The sequence below is a fragment of the Lissotriton vulgaris genome, chromosome 8 (genome assembly GCF_964263255.1).
Source record: "Lissotriton vulgaris chromosome 8, aLisVul1.2, whole genome shotgun sequence".
In the NCBI taxonomy this organism is placed as follows: Eukaryota; Metazoa; Chordata; class Amphibia; order Caudata; family Salamandridae; genus Lissotriton; species Lissotriton vulgaris.
In genome coordinates this window covers 1,144,075,026-1,144,092,826 of record NC_141696.1, presented here as the reverse complement: position 1 = coordinate 1,144,092,826, position 17,801 = coordinate 1,144,075,026, and the positions used below count along the sequence as shown (strand labels likewise).

Below are 17,801 nucleotides of genomic sequence, written 5' to 3'. Positions count from 1 at the left end.
TATTTCTCACCTAAAAAAACACATGTGGTGCCTTCTTCACAAAGGGATTTTCGGCCAAATACTGAAATTACTTCATTTACACCTGCCAGTAATTCCCAAACGATTCCTGGCAGTGGTAAGTGGCTTTACTCCTGCAGGTACTTCTGCCATGGGTCCAGAAGAATCCAAAGTAGTTAATCCCAGGCCAGGGGTGTGGGTGTTAGAAGGCTTGATGTACCTTTTAAATGTGTGTATGGCCAGACAAGTATATGCTTGTGAGAATTCACAAACTCTGATTGATCTGACCCTTTCCCAACCTGGAAATGGTCGTAGAATGACTTTCCTACCAGGGCGGGAAGGCGAACAGACCACCTTCACATTTGGCAGGTGTGAAGGGGGAAAGGATTTCTCAATTGGGAAAAATGGTTCTACTGTGGAGTTAAAAAAGGTGTATTTGCTCAATAGGCTTCATTCTCTCCCTACACTATGTAGATTCACCACAGCGGGAATAGGAGCCCTTGGTATATCGCATGCCATTTACTGTAGTACGACTGGAATCCGTGCCTGGGAATATTTTAGATTTGAAAAAAGTTAAAAGTACATTTAGTCAGTGATGTAAATTGTCGCTCATATGTTTACATGTTTTATTTCCTGAATTTGTACCTTAAATTACGTGTTCACTGTTAGCTGGACAAATTTAGTGCTCCCCTATACATATTGCGCTGTGTGACCTCGAGCTAAAAAAAATGGAAGGGTTATTAATACCGTGTGTAGCATTTTGCAAACTAGGCCACCCAATTCCCAAAACTCACATCAAAATGGGTACCCTTTCTTTGGAGAACATTTTTATTTCCTATCCTTTTGGAGTTTATTTTGCCACCCACTAAGGTTGAGGTGGACCATCCTTGCCAATACATTGCCCCATAAAATTAGTTTTCACCAGGGGGAGCCAGTTCATGAACCAGACGTCTCTATTCTTACTTTTTGTTGCAGGAAAACAGGCAATTTGCACCCTTCTGGCACCCAACTAATCCCCTTGTAGGTAGGTGGGCTTATGTTGTGCCCCAGATTTCTTCATAGCAGGATTCTTGAAAGGTGAGTGCAAATTTGAAAACAATGAAATAACCAATGGAACTTAAACGGCTCAATGAGTTACTGAGTTCAAATTCAAATTTTGATTTTTGTACTCACCAGTACAGGAATCTATAATTCTATTTTCCATATCCTTAAAATTTAGTGAATTAATTTATACCAAATGTATCTAAATCCAGGTGGAATGAAATACTTTCTTCGTTAACTGTAAATCTATCGCATTGTTTTTGCTGTCAAATAGACAAAAAATACCTAGGACATTTTGAATGAGAAATACAACATTAGGTATCTTCTACAGCTATTTTGTCTCATACTAATCTAATTGAAACCTGGATCATAAGTACATGCATGCATATGTATAGATCCTGTTCGAAGACTCAACTCAATCTAGAATGCCATGATCCTTAAGGACTCAATCTGGCTTAGGAAATGTTTGTCTACTTATCAGCGTACTGTTCACTGTCTTGGAATATTTTAGGTCATGACCACGGAGGCTGGGTCATGACCTAAAATATTCCAGACAGGCTAGGGATAGCCTCCTATGGCGCAGAGCTGTAGGGACATTTGGATGTATCCACATTAGACATTTAGCAGGCATTTCCATTAGTACTCCCCTACTCCCTCTTAGACTTGTTTTTGGGTTGAGAGTCCTATTGTATAAATCTGGACTACACCCTATCCTTTCTGGAGGAGGATCTGGGCTTTGAAAATACCTAGTCTTATGGTCTCCTGCAATATACTCTGGATCAAGAATGTGAAAGCTACTCTGGGAAAGATTGGGAAGACAATCCAGTGGAGCCCAGGGTGAGGCCGGGTCGATCTCCAAGTCAACCTTTAAATCAGCCTACTGGCAGCACAAATATTCTTTTCTGCACACCTGGGCAGCAAGCTAAGGGCTCTTGACTGATTCCTTTCTCTCAGTCAAGGATTCCTTTACTAGAAAGGACTTCCTAAATGACATCAAGCATCCCCTAGCTAGGCGCCTGTACCTGCTATTTTGTTTTGGGACTTTACTCCTCCATTCGTTCATGACTAAGGGGGCAAAAGTCCCTAGGGTCGAAGACTGGCGTTGGCCAGCATGTGGTACCCCCAAGAAAACTGTAGAACACATCATGATCTTCTGCCCAGTCTATTTGAGCAGCAGGGGCTGCTAGATACGCTTGCTAGATCCTGGAGAAATCAGCTGGAATTTGGACACCATAGAGTATAAAGCCGCCCTAAGGATGTTAGGAACACATTCCAGCAAGCCACTGATCTTCGCACTCACTCTCTATTTGTTGGCAATGTGGCGAGTTAGGTTAAAAATATATGCCTCCCTGGGTAGCAACCTAGCACCATTGTGCCGACATGCGATGCATAACATAAATATCATGCACAAACACTCCCAGCTTGACCCTGGGTGTCTCAAAACCCGATTGGCATTGTCCACGTTCCTGTTCCCTTTTTAATCTCATTCTGATTTAAAGTATTTATATTTTTTTAAAGCCCCAAGGACAATTGTTGCGTGTAGGGTCACTTTGATTAAAGGTTGTAGCAAGCATAATGCTTTCAGTAACTACGTTCTATAGGGCTGATTACGATGTTGATCGTAAAGGCTCCCAAAGGAAGTCAGATTCCCCTTTACTGTGTCCGAACCTATGTTTTAAACTCAGTCGGAAACATTACCGACAAACCGATTACGATGTTCACACTCGGAATACAAACCGTTCAGGCAGTTCGAATCAGTTCCGACCTGCATTCGGAAACTCCGAGTGGGTTGAGCAAATTGTACAGTTTTTACGACCGACGGATTACGATGTCGGCTTCGGACAGCCTTTCCAAATCAGTTAGTCCTACACAAAAAGGATGTCAGAAACTGACTTTGGGGTCCCATAGCAGACCCCCCTTCACCCAGAGGACTCCGATTGGGATCTGTGGTGGTACCCAAGGGACCCTTATTTAATACCATGCACAGTGTAGCAGGCACCAAGAGGGGCCTGCAACAGGGTGCAAGGTTTTTCGCAACTATCCCTTTTTTTAATGGGAGCCTGTGTTGTCAGTCAGACCTCAGGCTCCCATTGAAGTCCATGGAAGAATTTCTGAACAGTAATCGAAAGCATCGTAATTGGTCGGCCGGACTCGCTGAACGCGATTCAGTCGGAACCGATTCTGACAAGAAGTCGGTCGGTTTGCTTTCCCACCAACATCGTAATGAGGCCCTGTGTATTTTTTAACTGTTATAGGGTATTTTATCAATTTATTGTAAGATTCTCTTTTTATGTGCTTTTATGGCTGTTGAACCAAAATGAAGGTATTTTAATTAATGTTAATTTATTAAATTAGCCCTTATTATTAGGTTTTTAATGTCAAGGTCAAAGGTCATATGAGTCAATTTCCTATGATGTCAAAGAATGTATGTTGCCACGTCTGCTACCTTTGGCATTTTGGTGAATGGACGTCGATTCCTTGGAGACTAGAACTTTGAAAAGGCTGCTCTTCTGGATGCTAGTACTGCCGTCTTTCCTTTATCAGTAATTTAGGGATAGTTTAGATGGCAGTGCCCCATAAGAAGAACTTGCTACAGAAGTATCTGTTGCTTTCAGTTTTTATAACAAAGGTGAAAAACACCAGCTTTTGCAGATTTACCCCTGTTCTTCTCACCAGACATAATGTAATTTGATAAGCCTCACCCCTTTCTTCCCCAATACCTTCTGGACCCTAAAATTTGGAGGGAAGCTTCAAATTTGAAAAACATTTTGTTCAAGGAGGAGGTGCAGCACAAAAAGGTTTGAATACCGTTGTTTTGTTACAACTTGTGTTCACAGTTACATTGTTTTTTACCATCATAGGTTAGCTGGTACCTTTGTAGCTACATCCTTCTGGTGGTCAGTAGTGATCAAAATCTCAACCCCCAGAATGTAAAATACTGCCATGAATGCGTCATTAATCTGCATAACCAGGATCATATTTCCCTGTTTCATTTTTTTAAAAGTAGGCAAGAAAGAGTATAGGTGTTATTTACCAGAGTACAATACCATCGCCGACAGCTGTGAAGAGGTCGTCCGCATCGGGATCCATTGGAATGACGTGCTTGCAATCTGGATCTCTCTCCAGGGCTTTGTTGATCCAGTTGACAAAGGCATATTTTTCTTCCTCTATAAATGAAACAATATCAGTATTGTGCAGCAATCCTTTTTGCTGCATTTAGTTTTCAGGATAAAATGTGAAGATTGCCGAATGACTTAACTTATGCTAAGGTTGCAGTGTAACTCGCTATGTAAATTTTAGAAAACCAAAACAAGTACATCTAAGAAATTAGAATATTTTGTAAAAAGTTTTCCATTGACCAAATTATTTCCTTTCCAACTTTTCAATATCATGCCATCTGAAATTTTTGATGACAACTTTTTTTACAGGAATATTTTGTGGACATTTTGGCCTGAGTGAATTTAACTTTACTATCTTCAAAAGTTGCATAAAGTTGCATACAAAAATAGGTTGACAATATGGTTCCTTATCATGATATCATAAATTAAGTTGATTAAAAAAATAACACATATTACTTCATCATCATTTGTTTCTTCCTTTTGGATGGGTGAGAGTTTTTGTGGCTTACCTCCAACCCATGTATTTTCCAGTGGCGGATGGTGACATTTTAAAGTGGAAGGGCGTAAAAGTTTTGTATGATGCCCGGAGGCGAGCAAGTGTAGCAAGCGAGCCCAGCCATCATATGGTGGGGCTCGGGGAGATTCTACTCAATCCTCCCCTCCCGAGAACATTTTGAAAAAAGAGCAGGCAAATGGTGCATTTAAGTACATTTGAGGAAGTAAGAGAGCTGATACAGAAAAAATGAAAGTGTAGTTATGACAGCAATAAAGAGATTTCATATGAAAATTATGTAGGTAACTTAAAAAAGCATGCACCTTTAATTCCAGCCACATGCACATTGTATTTTTCCACTTAAACAAGCATGTTTTGCTTTCAAGATGCCCGCGCGTTCCCTTGTGTGAAAGAAATAGAGAGTGGTGGGTGAGAAGAGAGAGAATAGAGAGACTGCAAAGGGGAGCTGGGGGACAGAGAGCTTGAAAGGTAGAGGGCTGTGGGTGAGAGGAGAGAGTGTGAGGAGAAGGGAATGGGGAGCTGGGTGGACAGAGAGTAAGGTAGAGTGAGTGGTGGGTGAGAGGAGAGAGAGAGAAAAGAGAAAGTAAAGGGGGAGCTGGGGCAGAGAGATTGAAAGGTAGAGGGAGTGGTGAGTGAGAGAAGAGGTGAAAGGGAAGGGGGATGTGGTCGAGAAGAGGAGTGAGAGGTAGAGGGAGAGAAATAAGGAGGCCCCACACTGAGGAGCTCCGCACTGGAGGTGAGTCGATTTTACCAAATCCTGAGACTGACAGGCTACTCAGATTGCAGCCGGCACCCAGCTTTCAGTGCCCCGGGGCTCCTACCTCTCCTTTTACATTAAATTCCAGCCCAATTATACCAGCCCAGGTCCCGCTCTGGACTCTTCTGACCTGCCTAGGGGCCCGCAGTTTCACAGTACCTTACTTAGGGCCCGATGTAGGTAATTACATTTTACCACTTCTTAAATACCGAATGATACCGAATCGGTATTTAAGAAGTGGTAAAATAGAGGGGGGGGGATGTAGGTAATACCGAATCGGTAATGCCCATTGATTCCTATGGGCATTGAAGCCCATAGGAATCAATGGACATTACCGAATCGGTATTCACCGATTCGGTAAATACCGATTTCAGAAAGGGTGCAGGGGGTGTCATTTTGACACCCTCTAGCACCCCAAATACAGGCAAGTGTGCCATGTGGCACACAGACATGCCCTAAGGGCATGTCTGTGTGTCACATTGCACAGGTGTGCATGCTCAGATGTGCATGCACACCTGAATTCGGTATTTTACCACCCAATAGGATTGGGTGGTAAAATACCGATTCTAAAGGGCCTGTGGCACTCTTAGGAGTGCCACCTACATGTGGATTTACCGAATCGGTAAATATACTGATTCAGTATTTTACCGATTCTGTAAATTTACTGATTCAGTAAATTTACAGAATCGGTAAAATATAGGCCCCCTACATCTGAAAACCCATTTACCGGTCGGTAACGGCTGAATTCGGCCGTTACCGGCCGGCAAATGGCCACCTACATCGGGCCCTTAGCCCTTTTTTTCTGACATATGCTTTAAGGCGCTTCCCGCATTTTGCCCGTGACCGATTTTTCACCTTTGGGAACGCCCGGGCCATGTATCTCGGCCCCCGCCTAAAACCCCTCCAACCCACCTACTACCCTCCTCACACTCGCAGCCTGTTTTTTAGGGGTTAGTGAGGACGCACATTACAATATGTCCCCTAACATGAAGCACCCGCCCGCAGCCTGTTTTGACATTGTATTTGCATAAGATTGGGGGTAGTTAGTATGCACATCAGTTGCGGCCGGCATTACTGGCGGGTGGGGGGTGGATATGGGGTCGTCGTGCCCCGGAGAGGATGAGGGGGAAGTCGGGAGGGGTTTAAGGGAAAAAAAAGATAGGAAATAAAGTAAAACTTACCGGCCCGGAGAGTCCCGACTCCCGCCGTCCCGGTTTTGAATTCCTCTGGGCTCGCCATCAGGAAGGCTGTAGGCAGCCTGCCTCCCCTCCACAGCAGTTTTGTGATTGGTGAGGCCGCTGCCCCACCTGGCTCATTTTCTCTATGTATGCTGCGAGAACACAGCATACATAGAGAACAGGAAGTGGGCAGTGTTACTCGAGGGCAGGGGGGAGTGGCTTGTCCACTGTTGTTCATACTAACTGTTTGGGCGGCCTCAGGCTGCCCAAACAGTCAGTATGAACTACAGTGGGTAGGCCACTCCCCTCTGCCCTCGAGCAGGACCGCCCACCCCCAACCAGGAGTTTTAAGCATTTGTGTTAAGAGACAGACTCTGCGTGCTGCTGGGTTGGATACATAACAATCATATTTTTAGAATTCTGCTATATGATTCTTGCGCTGAAATTTTGCACTATTCAATCTCGCTTCTCGTACTGTATATGGTTTTTATATTTTTAATCAGGTGGAAATGTATGATGTTGTAATATTTTATTATTCTACTAAACATCGGTGAACTATCACTAAATACAAATATAAAAAATAAAAAAAAGAGTTTGAAGCATTTTCATCCAAATATGCTAAGCCTCTAGCTAAAATAGTACCCTAACCCAGACATAAGGTGTGTGAGAAGTAACCTTAGCTGGATGTAAGAATTAAATGTGGGTCAACATTTTTATGGAGAAATATTTATATACGTTCGAGATGTTGGTAGTTTATATTTGGGAGCGTAAATATTTGCAAAATATTTTTGGGGCAATCAATGATGTGACATGGGACCCAAATACACTGCTCATTTCTACAAGGCTCCAGATAATTCACAAACATCTCAATACTTATTATTTTTTTTTTCATTTTCTTTTTTTTTTTCTGTAATTTTTTATTGTAGAAAAATATATATTTACATGGAGCATATTTTATAAATTGTCTTTGATGAGTAATAGCAAAATAGTCTAAAAAGAAAACTGCTAGGAAAAGTACAACAGCTTTCATTGTAACTACAAAGACTTTATTTATCGGGGAAACAGAAAATCTGTCCTTTATTCTGTCCACTGGCCCTGACAAGTTTAAGAACTAAAGAAGTGGTCGGTGGAGATCACTGAAATAAATGTAACTAATGCGCATTCCTCTGCGTAGCCCTCTGTTTTATTGCTCATGATGGGCCTCATCACTGAGGAGCAGATTGAGCCCCAATCAAGAGGTGGTCTCCCTAAAGGCACAACTATAAAGTTAGATATGAAGATTACATAATTCATCATATATATTGGAAATGCCTCTGGGTAGCACAGTTGTTTAATGTGTATCTTATTGTACACCTCAGGGCCTTGAAATTCGAGTTGGGTGTCACTTTTGGGGCATGGCCAAACTTCAATAAAATATGTTTGGCCACACTCTTTGACAACACGGAGCACGGATAAGCTTAAAATAATGGAATGTACCCAGAAAAATAAGAGTAGTTTATTTCTTTCCTCTGAATTTGTGTTGGAATATCTGACGATCATCTAACACACATTCTCCTTCTTTCGTTTGTGGTTGTAACAGTCGAAGTTGCACCCAGGCCACTCCAGCATTTGCACAGCAGGTAAAAGTAACATGCTGTAAACCCAGACTGACATTCATGTGAAGTCGTATGTTTGGAAGAACACCTGTTTCAAAACTCTTGCTTTCCAAGCCTGTGCCTTTTGTGTTCAGTATCTGCAGGATACAACAATTTAACTCCTGCTGCAACTATAGATTCACTTTATCAGATAAATTCATATCCACGATAATCTGATTGCTTAATCACTGCGTATGTTACTGTTTTCCCTGTCCTTAAATTAATGCTAAATGGTATAGCTATCCCCTGAACCAGAACTCTTTGTTGCGACCAAGTTCTGTTTTAGCTCTTTGCCTGTCTAATACAGATTTTATTTTAAGCCTTCTCAATTAAATATCACTGAGATAAATCGTCTAAAACTGAAAGGGACCCTCCTGCAAATAAGCCTTCGGTAAGTCAACAACATGGATGCTGATTCGCTAAAATGCCAGGGGTAGTGGAAGTGACGTTATGCACTCTAACCACCAATGACATCACAGACTTGGGGTATAGTTGCAGCCCTTGCCCCTCAACAGTTTCATGTTTCTGTTTATTAACTGTGGGGAATGGAAAGGAGTGAAAACCACTCAATATAAACAGGGTTCTCCCCTTATGGCCCCTGATATTCAGCATACCATGCAGTAAATCATGGATAACAGTCGCTACCCCCCCCCCCCCCCACCCCCAATTGATGTCTTTGATCAACTACAATGGGGTGAAACATGAGCTCACTAGACCACCTGACACTTCTGCACTAACCAGAGTTTAGCAGAGACTAATCTTATCAACTTCAACCCAAACTGTCCTCAATGTAAGGCAGCTAAAACAGACCACTCGCCTCTATAGGCAGCAAAACGTCGGATATAAGACTAATGCCTACAGACAACAGACATGCTAATTTTAGAAACGGAATAATTTGGTTGTTTCCTATTGACTCCTGCCCACCTCGAGGTGTAGCATCGTTCTTTATGATGTCTCTTTAGGTCTCGTGACCTACAATGCGCGCAAGCGCATTGAGGGAGCGAGAATTCAAGTAGCCAAAATCCTCGTCAAACCAAGGGCTTTCTCCTGCAGTTTTGTTTAAGTTCACGTGAATCACGTGACCAAACAAGCACGCGCATCAGCCTCCCTACTACGGCCGCCACCACATCAAAGGGCTTCTCCCAGCGTGTCTCCTCCCCTAATTATTCATGGCTTTCAGTTTCCCGGCCGCTCTTTGTTTAAAGCTTCAGCGCGAGGCACACGCATTTGTTCACATCACAATTTAGTGCCCCCTGCCCTCACGCATTTGTTCACATCACACTTTAGTGCCCCCTGCCCTGAGGCACGTATCACTTGCCCGCTGCCATTAACCACGCATCACTTGCTCTTCGCCACACTGTGCCTGCTTGTCTAATTTAGATATCCCTGTTTGTGTGCGTTATTTAACTTACAGACTCCTAGTTTTGCGAGTTAAAAGTGAGGACATTTCTTTTCCGTCTCTTATAACTTAATAGTCCAAGTAAAATGGAAAATAAAATTCTCCAGATTTCTATAATTAATTCTCAATCGCATACACACCAAAACGCAGCCATGTAATATGTGTAATCGAAATTACTTCCTAGCATGAGCATAACATTTTGTGGACTAAAAAGCCAGGACATCGAACGATATGGGGATACCCGCCAGTTACTAAAGCAAACAGTGAGAAACAGACAGATTGTTGGGCAGTTAATAGAAAAGGGTGAACTTAGCGGCGCCTGTCTGTGCGGAACCATATGGAAGAGAACGTGCAGCATATGGGGCAGGAAAAGGTGCTACACCAGGTATATATCGGCTACAGTCGGAAGGGAGCGCGTTAACTACTGTGTGCACAGACCGCAGCATAAGAAGTCAGGCGTGTCCTAACATTTCTCCCACCATAAAACACCTCACCTGCCCCCCTATAGTAACGTCAAAGAATACTATGGAATTATTCGAATTTGATGCCAGGACCGCCATTCTTGTGACTGTGACCCGGAAACAGTACAGTTTCTCTGAAACAGAACTGTTTCAGACGGTAGAGCGTTTCAGGGCATTAACAATAAGCATAGAAGAAAGATAGAACGGGCGCCCGTTTACGGTCCTCGTTTCTTTGATACTGGGGGTTACTCAAGTGCTAAACTTGTGTTTTTTACGTACTTGGCCAATTGCTAAATTAGGAAAATTTGAAGCATTAGGCTGTTTCTTTACTTCTTTATTTCTACGTACTTTTTCACAGTAGAGGTGCCGTGGGCGAGCCAACAATGATTAACAAGGGGATCCGAATCAGGGTTTGACTTGGCCGAGCCCTAAAAACTTTTTGTAAAATATACAACAAATAGTACGAAAATAGGATATGTATTTTCCAAATTTCCAAAAGTAAATTTCTTTAACATGTGCTAGCTTTTGCAGACATCAGCACGTCACAGCACTTCACTGAGAAGTACCTACTTATAAAAGGGATCGTTTTTAAACATGAAATAAACATTGCTACTCCGCCACACCCTAGCAAAAGTGCCATTAGTGAACTAAGGCCAAGACAGTTGTCATGTAAAGCCTGTATGTGGCCCAGGTTCTTATAGAGTGAGGAATATTAAATCGTACATCGATCAAACTATTAAATCAAACACAATAGGTGGTCTAGATTCGCCTATTTGAAAGTGCTATTATATGTGATAATGAAGGAAAATGAGAACTAGTGAAATAAAATCTTGGACTAAAATCACACAGTTTGGTTAAGATGGGAAGTTTTAGAATTTCAATTTGTACAAGGCAGCCCCTAAATGGGTATCCATTTTTTGCTCAAATGTTAATGCTCTGTTTTTACTCTTTGTTCATTAGTGTAAACCAAGGACAGTGTCAAAATTCACATGAAAGCTTTGCTCGTTATATGCTTGATGTTCAACAGGATCTCAACCTGAGCCCTAGGCTTCAGACTCGTACCTGGCTCGAATATTCGGTAGCGTGCCGGCTTCATTTTCACTGTCAGCAAAAAGAATATTGCTGAAAGTTTTCATGTTTGACTGTTCCCTTTTATACTTTCGTTTTGCACACTTAGAAATAGGTCACACTGACAGAAAATAACTGTAAAACATACATTTTCAATGAAAACTCATAATGTTCACTGGTGAGGATCAACATTTTTAGGTCTTACTTGAAATTGCAGCTCTTTGCCAGAGATATAAAAAGCCTGTAGGTCAAGTTCTGAAGGGGTAAGTCTAAATTTATTTATAAATGCTTTGTACCGCGTTGAGAGATGTCACAGGACATTAATCCCTATATGAGTTAAATTGCAGGATATCTAGTTTAAACAAGCACTGGCGTTGCCAATAGGTCTCGCAGTAGGAAAGTTGGAGCTATTGGTTTTGTAAATGACAAAGCCCTTTATGTTTTTAAAATGAAAAGAAAAATAAAAGGCATTGTTATTTGCAATTGTAATAGCTCCAACTTTCCTACTGCGAGACCTATTGGCAACGCCAGTGCTTGTTTTCATTCGTTGTGTTTGATTTCAACGTGCTGTTTCAGTTTTTATTTCAAACTGATAGAGCTTGTATTTCTGGATCCCGCACATCATAATAATGAGATGATTTACCTGAATAGGAATGTTGGGTCCCCACGCTGGACTGTTCAGAAGTTCCACCGATTGCACAAATCCCTTCCTTCTTGTTGATTGCTTTCCGGAATGTTTTGGCGACGTCTGAGCTTTTCAGCCCATGAAATACCTTTAAAAACACATGCGAGTTATTACAAAAAAGGTCAACAGCAACCTACCGAGAAGTGGTACCTATTTGAAGGTGGTTTTCATAATTTACTCTGGCTATTGTAGGTTCTTCATTATGCATAGATTTGTGACTTTATATAATGTGTGCTCCCTTTATGCCCCCATGTTTCAATGCATTGATTTGTGGGACCATACATACTTCAATTTTTAATCTCCCTTTGAAATGGTCTGTCAAATATCTCAGGATGTAACCAGCATCAGCATGATATTCCAAAGCATTGCTTAACTGTGACTAAACTGCTGTCCAAAGTGGTTACCAAAATATTTTTATGAAATTCTTTTACCACTTAGATTTTGGGAATATTAATCAACTTTAATTCAAGAAAAGAAAATCACAAAAAAGTCTTACACAGATGCTACTGCTTTTTATACAGACTTTTTAATTATTGGCATTTTTGCAGCCGAATAGTCTTTTCTGCACATGTAATAGTTAAGAATGTAACTACGATGAAAAGGCCAGGTTAGCGGGATGGAAAAAGAAGGATGTGGAATGACCAGGGTCTAGGACGTTTTAAGCAGCTAAACCAAAATTTAGACTTACCGCGGTAAATTCATCAAAGCTAATTCTGCCATCATTGTTTTGATCTCCTGTTGCCATCAGATTCTCAATGATTTCTCGCACTCTGTATCCCGGAAGAGGCAAATTTGCTGCTTTGAAGAGGTCTTTCAATTCACTGGGACTAATGAAGCCATTTCCGTCAGTATCTGAAAAACAAAACGCCATGAGGTAAGGCGGCTGTGAGTGGTCGTTTACTAATATTGATTGACATGGATCTGGGTTACATTTGGATCTGATGAACAAAGAATAGAAGTACCTTTTGAAATAATGCATACAAACTGTACCCTCCTGTAAGGTGCTCAACATGTTTATGGTCCACACAAAACGATTTAAAAAACAGGTAGAGGTACCTATAGCTTTAGAACATGCAAAGCTGAACATTCCATGTACAGACAGTTAAAAACGTGAAGTGTTCTCTAGTCGAATGTATCGTGGGTACAAAGCTGACATGACGTGCCATATGAATATAGATGGCTCGATTGCCTGTGTCTATGCCCTGTAACTACAGAGGTGAACTACTCATGCCATGTTATGTTATGTTATGTTATGTTATGCTATGTTATGTTATGTTATTTTAGACTGACTTCTATAGCGCAACAGCTGCCTCAGCAAAGAGGCGTCCTAATACAGGCAGACCAAAAACACTTGAGCCTAAACCACAGGGAAGAGATGAGTTTTTATAGCCTTCCTAAACATCAGATAATTCTCCAGGTTGCGGATGTGCATGGGGAGGGAATTTCACAGCTTGGCCGCTAAACAGCGGAAAGAACGTCTCCAAGCATGCATGCCTTTTACCCGTAGAACAAAAGCAAGACAGGACCCCATATTGCCAAGTGGCGCGTAGGTGTGTATGGAACCAGTACATTGGTCAGAATACACAGGGAAGAAAGTTTCAAGATTTTAAAAGTCAGGCAAGGAACTTTAAATTCTATACGCCTGGCTACAGACAGCCAATGTAGATGCCGGATTGCGCTTGAAATGGGGCATCTTCTCGAAGGCCTAACAGGGCTCTGGCTGCCGCATTTTGGACCCTTTGTAGGCACATGATCTCAGCTTTATTTGCCCCCAAAAAGAGAGAGTTGGTATAATCAAGCCTAGACTGGATGGCTGCCTGAACAATCAATTGTCTGGTAGACGGATCAAAATAACCTAAAAGGGGTTTAAATCCTCGTAATAGACCAAAGCAGGTGCCTGCAATTTTCTTTGTATGGTCCTGAAAACTGAGGATTGAATCCATCCATACCCCTAGGTTCTTCACCACCACCTTGGGGGAAGGAGCACTCCCAAGGGTTTAGGCCCATGCATGGGCCACAACTGTGATTGTCTAAAGTGTTGCCATGGATTGTTTCGAATAGAGGCTAACTTCAATGTTCCCTTCCTTCCCGAGCCGGTTGACACTTGGGCAGTCCTGTGGGAAGGGTTTAAAGCATATATGAGGGGTGTCTGCATTGCCAAGCAGTTCGGGGTACTAAAAGCCCTAAGAGCCACACTCTCTCGTTTAGAACGAGACCTGATGGACATTGACTGCGCAACAATAAACATTTCTAACCCAGAGGCGACTAAACGCCAACTTGCCCTCCTCACTGAATATAGAGAGTCCGGAGATCGCAAAATAATTTTGGTCTGGATGGCTTTACAGGGGATTTTTATAAGTTATATAACGAACTACTGGTGCCTAAACTGATTGAGGTATATGCGGAGGCCCTCAAAAGGCAAATCTTACTTCCTACCCTTCATGAGGCTGTCATTATACTCCTTCCCAAACCTGGTAGGGACCCGTCTCTATGTGGGTCATACCGTCCCCTATCCTTACTAAATTTAGACTATAAAATCCTGGCCAAGGTGCTCGCCATGCGCTTGTGTCTCCTGATGGAATTCATTATTTCCCCAGCTCAACCCCGGCTTTGTCCCCCACCGATCTACTTCATTGAATCTTAGGACGCTCTTTTCAATACTCTATAGGATTATCCCAGATGTCCCAGCAGCCACCATCTTACTCGACACTGAAAAAGCGTTCAACTCCCTAGAATGGCCTTTTTTGTGTGTCTGAAATACCCTGCATGGGGATGCCTAGGGGATTTATTGCCTAAAAAAGTATATACACTCCAACAACAATTGTATGATCATGACAAGTAACCTAATTATATTTCCAGAGTCTGCCATGGCGGCTGAGCCCTTTCTGTACTTAGTGCCAAGGCATAGAACTCTCTACTGCAAAAACCCAGAACCACCACTAATCTTTTTTCAATTTCATAAGCTTCTAAAATACATCTTTTGTGTTGTTTGACATGCTTACTTCTAACCGTGTAAATTATTGATTCTTTCTCCAGGATAATTTCTCGCGATATACAGAATATAAACCAAATCATCATCTAATCAGTACTGAAAGTATTACCAAGGGCAACACTGTCTATTACAATGTCTGTATGTGCATTTTAATTAATTGGGATATACAGTCGCTCTACCTAGTCTCTGGGTAAAGATTGTGCTATTTTTCTATATAACTTCCTCTAAGAGCAAGCCAATTTTTTGATCCATTGTTCCAATCTGATACCTTCATGTGTCCTTTTTGGGGTGGCAGCTGCTTCATCGTGGGACTAATTGACATAATTCTTGACTACCTGGCACAAAAGCCTTTAGCAAAAAGTAGGATATCAAACCACTGTTTTTAATCATTTTGTCAATCTAACAACAGTGCCTTCAGTGCGGACCTCCTCTAACTGGCAGCCTATGGCCTTCTGAGGACAGGAGAGAATCGTATGACAGCTCGACAGTAATACTTGTGTAGCTGCTAAGAAACTAATAATACATGGTCAGGATTAATTATTTTAATGATATCAAAGACAATAACATAAATTTTAAATCAAACAAGTTACCAACTGTAAACAGTCTGGCAGAACCATTGTAATATGCTTTACAACACCTGCACTAGAAATGAGGAGTGACAGAGATTTAATGGAATCATTACCAAAAATGAAACAGTGGAATAGTGGTAACTCCTATGTTTCCACTTCTACTTTTGTGGCCTGTTGCTATAGCAGTAGAGTAGGTGACAGTCACCTCCATACATGTATCCAGTTTTATAAAGCATGAACTAGGCCTGAGAGAGAGTTAGATGACCATAGAAGGCATTAGAGTGTGAACAGAATATTTTTAGGCTGTATGTTTGTTAACTACAATAGTAACTAGAATACCTACATTACAAAAGGTATTTGCCAGAGAAGGTAGGATCATGCTAGATTATATAGTTTTGTATAAATCTGAAACAGTAACACTATAGAGAGTATATGGGCAAACCCTGATTGCCTAGTTTGGTATCAAATGAAAGTCTGGAGAATTGTGGTGCTGAGGGAAAAGGGCAACATTTAAGGACTGAGGTTTCAGGTCAGCACTCTAAGCATATAAGAGCTTGAAGGAAAGAAGTGTGATAGGGAGGTGGGGAAACGAGAACTCCAGATGTAAATTCATGGATGAGTCGAAAGATGGTATCAGTGGACCATCAGGGGAAGGAATAGACATAGGGAGGGAAGTGCACCCAAATGTGATGGTGGAACTCTCTTTAGTAGAGGCGAACCAAAACTTAGAACATCTTGGGGAGGTGAAGGAGCATGTATAGAAAGAGGAACTGGCATCGAGGGGTGTAATAACACAATGAATCATTGGCTGCTAAATGCAAGCAATTAACTTATCAATGTATGAAAGTGGAAGTGTGTTTTTTGGCGAGGAAGAGAGAAGCAACATAACAGAGTGCCTTAGTGCCTGAGTGCCTTAGTATCAGACACCACAGTTTTATTATAAAACTATACCATTGATTAATCAGTATACAGAGGTTTACAGGCAGCAGTTGCTACCTGTTACATCAGCTGGCATGAAGTGTCGGTCATTCAACAGATTTCATGTAACAGCTAAGCCAACAAGCTAGCTGTGTTCCACCACAATGCTCAAAACAAACTTTAAAACATGTCAAATAAGTATTTTTGGAACACTTAATGCAGGACAACCAATCATTCAGCAATTGGAGAAAAAAAAGTTAAGAAAATCAAAGCAATACGCTTTTCAAAAAAAAAAAAATTCCCTCGTGCAGGGATAAGCTAGAAGTCTTTAGCCAATGAAGGATGTGGTCCAGCAAGGGGCTACACAAGCAGTCTCTCAATGGCTGCAATGGTACAGACTGAATTTGAGGTTTGAGCTGGGAGCCCTCCTTAATTGTGACAGAGCAAGCGATGACAGGCCGTGACACACCACAGGCTCTGCCTAGCGCCTGCTTGGAGCGCACAAAGACGTACGGCACCTTCTTGTCTTCACACAACAACGGTAGATGCAAAATGATCTCCAAGGGCTCTGCGTCAGCTGCCATCACAATGAATTCGGCAACGCCACGGTTCAGGGTTTTCGTGGCTTCGTTGGCGCCCTTGCGCAACTGCTTGTAGTTGGCAGCCTGTTGTACCAGGTCCAGAAGCGTCTTGGTGAGCTGGGCATCTCCTAAAGGATAGGCCTTGGGGTTCACTTCAGGTTCAGTCATGACTGCAGCACGTCCCTCTCGGCCCGACTCGAGCTTCACGGTGCCTTAGTATATATACAGTGAACGAGAAGGGTCTTGTCTGTAAGGTACCAGGTAGGACAATGAAACGTATTAATCAAGAAAGGGAGTGACCTGGTTACCACTTTGATATGCTGCTATTTATTTAAGCAGGCTTATTGCATTAACCACACTGTTCACAGGCAATTGTGACCTTTATCACATATATTTGTTACATACTTAAATACTTTTTCGATTTACATATGTCGCAGAGCGACACGAAATCAATTTACTTCTGAAATTTCCAAACCAATAACGATGATGATGAACAAGGAACAAAACACAAACATTGTTCAAACAACTCCAAATAATCTAACAAAGATTGATCTATTCAAACAATCCTAGAACCTGCTGCTTCACACCTTAGTTGATTAGGACTGTTATCACAAGGGAAACATTTCTGGGGGGTTAAATCTTTGAGTAAGGCCTCCTCAGAAAAATAGCAAGACATTGACTAGTGGATGGCCCTTTGTGTATGGAGCGGAAAATTCCAACGCATTTCCAATCCCGTTATTTATTTCGATGGATTTTCATCAGGGCTGGGCACGGTATAACCTATGTCTGTCAAGAGACTCGATCGTGTTTCTCAAAAAGTTTGAGGTTGAACGTGAATTTTGCTTTTTTATGAATAGTTGGCCGCAAGTCTTTCCAAAATTGTGACTT

General features: G+C 41.8%; 1 protein-coding gene and 1 pseudogene across 1 annotated transcript in view; both read right to left on the bottom strand.

Annotated features, from left to right (window-relative positions):
* LCP1 (lymphocyte cytosolic protein 1) overlaps nt 1-17,801 on the bottom strand; it is a 203,954-nt gene that overhangs the window by 88,703 nt on the left and 97,450 nt on the right. The window contains exons 3-5 of the mRNA XM_086935004.1: nt 12,542-12,705; nt 11,812-11,941; nt 4,073-4,205 (exon numbers count right to left, since the gene is read on the bottom strand). Coding sequence (XP_086791130.1) covers nt 4,073-4,205; nt 11,812-11,941; nt 12,542-12,705 — 427 coding nt within the window. The remainder of the gene's footprint in view (nt 1-4,072; nt 4,206-11,811; nt 11,942-12,541; nt 12,706-17,801) is intronic.
* LOC147698401 (NHP2-like protein 1 pseudogene) lies at nt 16,693-17,116 on the bottom strand (annotated as a pseudogene).